The sequence below is a fragment of the Thunnus maccoyii genome, chromosome 9, assembly GCF_910596095.1.
Source record: "Thunnus maccoyii chromosome 9, fThuMac1.1, whole genome shotgun sequence".
Classification (NCBI taxonomy): Eukaryota; Metazoa; Chordata; class Actinopteri; order Scombriformes; family Scombridae; genus Thunnus; species Thunnus maccoyii.
The window spans coordinates 29,610,937-29,618,724 of NC_056541.1; the positions used below are offsets into that span (position 1 = coordinate 29,610,937).

The 7,788-nt window shown below is 44.0% G+C and overlaps 1 protein-coding gene across 1 annotated transcript; it reads left to right on the forward strand.

The window, feature by feature from the left end:
• Positions 1-658: 658 nt before the first annotated feature.
• On the forward strand, positions 659-7,464 carry zgc:65851 (uncharacterized protein LOC321113 homolog). The gene is made up of 4 exons (XM_042421497.1): positions 659-1,913; positions 4,009-4,326; positions 4,417-4,541; positions 5,384-7,464. Exons 1-4 carry the CDS (start codon positions 1,164-1,166, stop codon positions 5,778-5,780), a joined length of 1,590 nt encoding a protein of 529 aa, XP_042277431.1. The 5' UTR covers positions 659-1,163; the 3' UTR covers positions 5,781-7,464.
• Positions 7,465-7,788: the final 324 nt, after the last annotated feature.

Sequence of the window (7,788 nt, forward strand, 5' to 3'; positions counted from 1 at the left end):
CTCCTGCTTGGATCAGGACCAAGGCCAGCGACAGCTCTGCGCAGCACACACTGTAAACACCAAACAGGCCTGACAAGACTTTTTCTCAAAAAAGACTGAATATTGCATGGAGGTAGCTCACTGTGACTCAGGACAACTGCACGCAACTTACACCATGGATGTAATGAAAATACACCAAAGAAACTAGTTCCATTACTATTTAGTTATTTTGGGAGGCAAGTTGAGAGACATCTTTATACAGTACATTTCATACTTAAAGTGATGGAGTTGTATAGAGTTTATATGGTGAAAAACCACAAATACCGGCTGCTGATAGAAAGCATAATTTAATATATTTCTGCCTCATTTAATCTAACATCTTTGTTGTGATGCAATGATAATGACTGACACGAGTTTAACCACTATACAAAATACCACTGCATCCATATTCCAGGACTGTATGAGGCTGTGATGATGTGGGAATGCAACAATCAGGCCACTTTAATGAGTCTCATCCCGTATTCCGATATTGCGGAGGTCGGAGGGGGATGAGGGCGGCTGGATGCAGACTGCAGCACCAAAACACACTCTGGCGCACAGTTCTACACATCGATCCCATTAGCTATTCTGCTGGGACAGCAAAGAAAACTGCAATGACAGTGGACAGTGGTCTAAAGTAACATGAGACAGTCCAGAGGGATGTTAAATGTACTGGAGAAATGAGATTACATACATGATTTTATTATAACATAATTTTATTTGCATATCATAAAGTCAGCTCATCAAAGTGATTCGAAAGAGCCCGTAAAAGTGAAGTTAAATAGATCAGTAAGCTCTCAGGTGAGACGCAATACAGCCCCTACACAAAGCGTGATCTTCATTTAGAGTGGTTGTGTGTTGATGCTTGAGTTACACGGCAGAAAAGAGGGGCTGCATGAGTGAATTCGTGTCTCCCCAGAGGGTGGAGGCTTTCTGCAAAAGCTTGCAGGTTTCCCCTCATCTTCTGTTGTCCCTGCGTCAAATGATGCGCAGGCGCCTTCACTATAAAAGCACCTGTCCTGGCCAGACATCACTCGCATCTCACTTACTTTCTCTCACACACTCACCCTCACACACTCCTGAACTCCACACACTCTCTCTCCGTTACAGAGCAGTCGGGCCGGACACCAGCACGGTAAAGGAACATGAGTTATTCCGGCGACATTTACAGCAGCAGCTCCTATCGGAGGATCTTCGGAGATGCTCCCCGGTCCGGTCGCTTTGGACTGGGCAGCAGCAGCAGCCCGTCCCGCCTGCAGTCTACGGGATTCCGCAGCAGCCACCGCACCTATGGTTCCCCCTCCGGCGTCTCCTCCACCACCTACCGCAGGAGCGCGGCTGCGCCCGGCCGCGGCTTGTCCTCCATGCCGGACTCCATGATGGACCTGACCCAGTCCACCGCGGTCACCAACGAGCTGAAGATCATCCGCACCAACGAGAAAGAGCAGCTGCAGGGCCTCAACGACCGCTTCGTGTCCTTCATTGAGAAGGTTCACAACCTGGAGCAGCAGAACAAAGTCCTGGAGGCGGAGGTCACTCTGCTGCGCCAGCGCCACAACGAGCCCTCTCGCCTGCACGAGCTGTATGAGCAGGAGATCCGCGAGCTGCGGGCGCGCGTGGAAGAGCTGACGCACGAGAAGAGCCAGATGCACCTTGACTGCGTGCAGATGAACGACACGCTGGAGCGCGTGCGGGAGAAGCTGGATGAGGAGAGCAAGCTGCGCGAGGAGGCTGAGAACACCCTGAAGGGCTACCGGAAGGACGTGGACGACGCCACCCTGGCGCGCCTGGAGCTGGAGAAGAAAGTTGAGTCACTGCTGGATGAGATCGCCTTCCTCAGGAAAGTTCATGAGGAGGAGCTGCAGGAGCTTCAGGCGTCACTGCAGGCCACACAGGTAGGCTACACAACCGGCCTGCGGGCCACACTGACAGGTGATACTTTGTTCCCGGGTATTGACTGATTATCAATAACCACTTTTCAGTGTCACACTGCCCAAAATACTGCAACAATTCCTGCAAATCAGTTTTCAAAGTCAGATCCTATACAACATGTTTTACCATGTACTTCAACATATCTGATAGGGACTGAGGCTTGACTTTACTGTGACCTTATCAAAGTAGATTATGTTTTTTTTTGTATTATGTAATGGCATCCTGAGCCTATAATATATTATAATATACCTAATATGTAATAAAATTAATTACTCAGTTCTACTACAACACAGTAAATTTTATTGTTTATATAATCTGAAAGTTCCCTACAGTAGTCTAGGATTTGCTAACCTTTTACAAAGCTGTTAGAGATGTGAAATATCACATCATACAGTTTTCCTGTAATCACGACTTGCTGCGTCCTCCTCAAACTCACCACTGCGCACTGGATAATTGATGGCACTGCATTTCCGTTTCAGCACCTCGCGCTGTCCCCCCCTCCTCCTCCTCTCATAAAGTCTGGGGTCTCGAGCGTCGCTGCAGCGTCCCGCGCGCTCCGTCACGCCCCCGTGCAAACTTTAAGACGCAGCCTAAATCTCTACATGTCGAGGCTGTTTGTGTCTTTTCTCGCTAGTTAGTAACTCTGGAGTCGGTGGCGTTATGTATAAAGCTGTAGTCTCTATGGGAGTAGATAATTAATTTGTGAGTATTATGTGAGAGTGGTGACATTTGAGATAAAATAAACAAACTTAAAGAAATAAGGTCGCTGTAAACCTGCGCTTGTAGCCTAAGTGTCGCCATTTATATTTTCGTGACAATGTGGTGATGTTTTCATTAAAGAAGGGGAGGGGAGGGGGCGGTGGGCAGAGGGGGGGAGAGAAGGGTTGGGGCGTTGGTGAAGGGAGGGTGGAGGGGAGGGGAGGGGGTGTAATGCGGAGAAATAGCGCATAATCCAGGGGTGTGGTCGTCCTAAAGAGAAACAGTCAGGACAAACCCTATGAGGTACACTAACGCTAATTTTTAATGTAAAATTGTGTTTTAAAAAGTGTTTTAACAGCAGCAAAACTTTGAAAATATTGTCCAAATTTCACAAAAAAGTTTTTTCCTGATCCCAAACACGCTCGTGCATCACTAAGAAAACCATCAATAATATCGATTCGTGTTAAATAACAGAAACTCCTCCAGTTACTCTCAATTTTATGGTGCTATTATTAGAGCTCATCATGTAGCATATTAAGCAAATCAAAAAGAAGAAAATACTTGTCATTTGATGTGAATGAAGGCAGAAGGCAACTTCTACTGGGACTTTGAACAGGAATCAATTGTGCAGTGTTAAGTAAGCCATGCAGATGAGTGATGGTTGCTGGGTAGATTTCTCCAGGGTTTCTCCTCTTCCCTGCAGGGAATATTATTGCCATGTAAGCTATTGACAGCACAGCAGAGAGAAGCCTGATTCAGCAGTCGATTCATCAGCTCTGCAGCAGTCCACACCACTGGCTGCAACTCAGCTCATCAACATACAGCTCAGCTTATACATATATTATGTTACCACGGGGAACACACTCCAACTGCAGCACACAGAGACAGATTAGATTATTTTGTACAGGGTTTGAGTGACTTTATCTCAGAGCTTCCAAAGTACAAACAAAACATAAAGAAATATTCTTGAGATTCCAGCATCCTCACTGATCAGTGTGGTCAGTTCATCAACCACAGATAGTCCAGTGTGCCTTAAAAGACTTTTTTGTCATCCATGGTGTCATTCAGTATGTTCAACAAACCAGTGTGTTACAATAGCTTCACTCCTTTTTTAAGAACAGACAAAAATGAAGCTTTTCTAACTCCTGTTACAGACTTTAAACTTGAATTACTCTTGTTAACAGATGAGATTGTTGCACAATCAAAATGATACATTGGGAAAAAACAATTTAAATAACTAAAATAATGTAAAAGCAGAAAGAAACAAAGTAAAGCAGGTAAACAAAATCTGAACAATTATGATTTAAGGGTTACAATAATAACCCTTAAATGCTTCTCTTCCACCTCTCTCAAACCCAGGTGTCAGTGGAGATGGACATGACCAAACCGGACCTGGCTGCTGCCCTCAAGGACATCAGGGCCCAGTATGAGAACCTGTCATGCAGGAACCAGGCCCAGGCAGAGGAGTGGTACCGTTCCAAGTTTGCCACCGTGACCGAGACGGCTGCCCGCAACCAGGACGCCATCAAGCAGTCCAAGGAGGAGCTGAGTGAGTACCGCAGGCAGGTGCAGGCCCGCACTCTGGAGATTGAGGCCCTCAAGGGCCACAACGAGGCCCTGGAGAGGCAGATTGCTGAGATGGAGGATCACCATAACAATGAAATTGGAGAGATGCAGGTATGTAAACAATAGGGGGTGGTGAGACTTTGGTGTTTTGTGGGGGCTAATTAATATTTCATAATATAATGTGTGTATGTGTGATTGTAGGATACCATTCAGCAGCTGGAGGCTGCCCTGCGCAGCACCAAGGGAGAAATGTCCCGTCACCTGCGTGAATATCAGGACCTGCTGAACGTCAAGATGGCGCTGGACATTGAGATTGCTGCCTATAGGTTTGCTGCATTCCAAACAATACAGCAGTCATCAGTTAACTGACCTGCATTTAAATGTTAACTTTTACACTGTGCCATACATGTACCCATCCCTCACTTATTTCACATATTCATGTGAAGAAATATAATGGTTATTATTGTGTATTTTGCATTTTGCTATCCTCACCTTCACATTTTTGAAGGTGAGATACATCAAATGCAAAATTCCACCACAACTTGGCTAACAGAGACTTTGACAAGAAGTCTTGTCTGAATTTTCAAGTTCAGACAAGACTTTTTCAACAGTTTTTAGGTATTTTTTAAGTGTTTTCCACCCAAAGAAACATTATTATTTTTGTCTTAAATATCTCAAGATGAAATAAACTTGAAAGAGCTTCACTTCCACTCTAACATTTGTTTTAAGCATTAGAATTAAACTTTTCTGGGGTGTCTGGTGGCCTAGTTTTTAAGACGCACACCATTTAACCTATATCTGTCTCCAGCTACACTCTACATTATTCAATAAAATGCCCAAAAAGTACTCTTTAAAAGATAATTTTCCACTTGAAAAACTTCTATTAGCAGTGTTGACAGTCCAATCTATATATCTCTCTTTCCCACAAATAAATCAATCCTTTTTCCACTGTAACAAGATACATGAAGGGAAGTGAAACCTTACAATAATCTTACTCAGCAACAATGATAGTCTTCTGGGAAAATATACCAGAACAGAGAGCAGAGGTGCTGCCAATGATACTCCAGTGACATTAGATCACTCAGGGGAGATGCAGAGAGATAATAATAGTAACGAATCCAGACTACAAGGTGACGTCATCTCTTGTTCTTCGTCTCTGTCTGTGCAGGAAGCTGCTGGAAGGCGAGGAGTGTCGCCTCAGCTCCGTGGGCGGCGCCATGGTCCAGTCCGGCTACCCCGGTTTCTCCTACATGTCAGCCCGCAGCTACACCCTTGGAGCCTACAGGAAGTCCAGCTCCAAGCCGGAGGAGGAGGAAGAGGAGGTGGAAGAAGAGGAAAAGGAGGAAGAGGGGGAGGGAGAGGAGAATGAGGAGGCCGGAGAGGAGGGAGAGGAGGGAGAAGAGGCAGAAGAGGGAGAAGAGGGAGAAGAAGGAGACGACCAGGAGGAAGGCGAGGGTGAGGGAGAGGAGGAGGAAGAAGAAGAGGAGGAAGAGGAGAAGCCGAAAGAGAAGGATGAGAAGGAGAAGAAGAAGGAGAGTCCCAACGGGAAGCCCAGCAAGAGCTAAACTGCTTGTGTCACCATCAGTATCATCATTGTCATCAATACTCATCACATCAATCACATACTGTATATGGATCAGGTTCCTGTTCACATCTTCTGTCACACACACACACATGAATCTGCACACTCCAGATGCCTCACGCCTGTGTTGTTCTGTCTCTGTTTACTCTGTAACTCAGAAGTGATTAGTTCAAAGTAAACTTGATTAGATGGAGGAGGAGCTTCAGACAGGAGTAGATGTATTAGCAGAAGAGTTTTACCCATTTACACACTCTGCCATCATGTCATCATGATTTTACATCACATAAATGCAGAGTTTCATCAGTTTGACACGGGGGATGATATTTTTCCTCATATGAGCAACAGCAAATGTGCCATTAAATATCAATATCTACAACAAGAGCAATCAAAACCTTGAAAGTAACAATTTTGTCAGCACACAGACTTTAAGATAAACGCACAGCTCAGCACGAGCACGAGAAGCAGCCAGTCCAACTTTTACGGTGCTATTTGATTTTTACATATAAAAGTTGGAGAGTACTGTAAGTAAAGAATGTATCATAGGACGAAGCTGTACCAGCTCATTCCTGAATGACAGCTTGTTACACAGGGAAGTTTAAATGGATTAAATGCTTCTATTTTAACAATAAGTCCAACCCCGCATTCCCCACAGCAGATGAATGCTTTTCACTTTCCTCTTTTATTCCACTTCACTTGGTCTCTTCATCCCATCCCACCACGACAAAATGAAATGTACACATTCACCACCAACGATTCAAGCCCTTTCCCATTCTTTCTCAGTCACTGCAGTGTCGCAGCACGGCAATAATGGCAACTTGGAGCTCTGAAAAACTGTATATAGAAATGTGTTGGGAGGATGGGTTGTGTTTTCAGTTCCTGGAGAGGAGAAATGGGTTATGCGGCAGCTTCTCTGCGGGGAAGTGCATCTTTGGGAATGAAAAATATAGAGTTTAAATTGCTGCTATATATTATTTTTTTGGGAATATGAATTATCCCCCCTTTGATTGATTCATTTGTCAATGAGTTTGTCAGACATGTCACCTGTCAGAGTTTGATATTTATCTGGAAGTCTGCTTCCTTCCTTACTTTCTTTCACTTTGTTTTTTAGAGAAAACCAACCTTGCTTTTTCCTTTTTCCCCTCACACAAATGTGGTGGTGCTTTTGTTTAATTTAGCTGGAAACAGGAAACACGGTGAAGGTGAGCGTGGCTGTCAGTGTCAGGCAGCTGATGGTGACACCGACAGCCCTCCACTCAGACTGCAAGTGGCAGGTGGGGCAGATGCCACTGCTGTCCTGGTTATATGGTGTTGCATATAAGGGCTATTTTCACCATAACCCCCTCTATCGCTTTGCCCTGAAACATTAGTATCACTGTTGCTCATCATTTTACCCCCCCGTGCTTTTTTTTTCTTTTTGACAAATGAATGAACCAACGGGCATGAATGCATGGCCTGACTCTCAGAGCTTGAATATCTGCAGATGGGATAGATTTTCGCTTGTTGTGTGTTCAATTAAAAACTTGCCTTAACCATAACTGAAAAAAACAAACAAACATGTTTTCACCTGCATCTCACTTGTTTCTGGGGAGGCTAAGGAGTGCTGACACTTTCCAGACCGTTCTGCTAAACAACTGTGACTGTACGGGCTGCTATCTCATGCAGTGATATTCCTCTCTAAGCCAAATAAAGACATTTATTAACCAAACATTCAGTTCGTGTCTGTGTCTTGAGTTTCATGAAAACACATACAAAAATATTGTAAGTGGAATATAGGACTAAAATTAATATCTTAAAAGAAGACATTAATTATCAAAATATTCATTCTAAAGTTTTAAACGTGATAAATCTTAATAAGTAACAACACATTTAATAAGAACTGACATGACATATGGTAAACAGATAATTAGATGTGAATGATATACTTCATAGTTGTTCAATTGCAGTTACAAATCCAAATATGGATTTATGGTGATTTCATTAAATAAAGTATT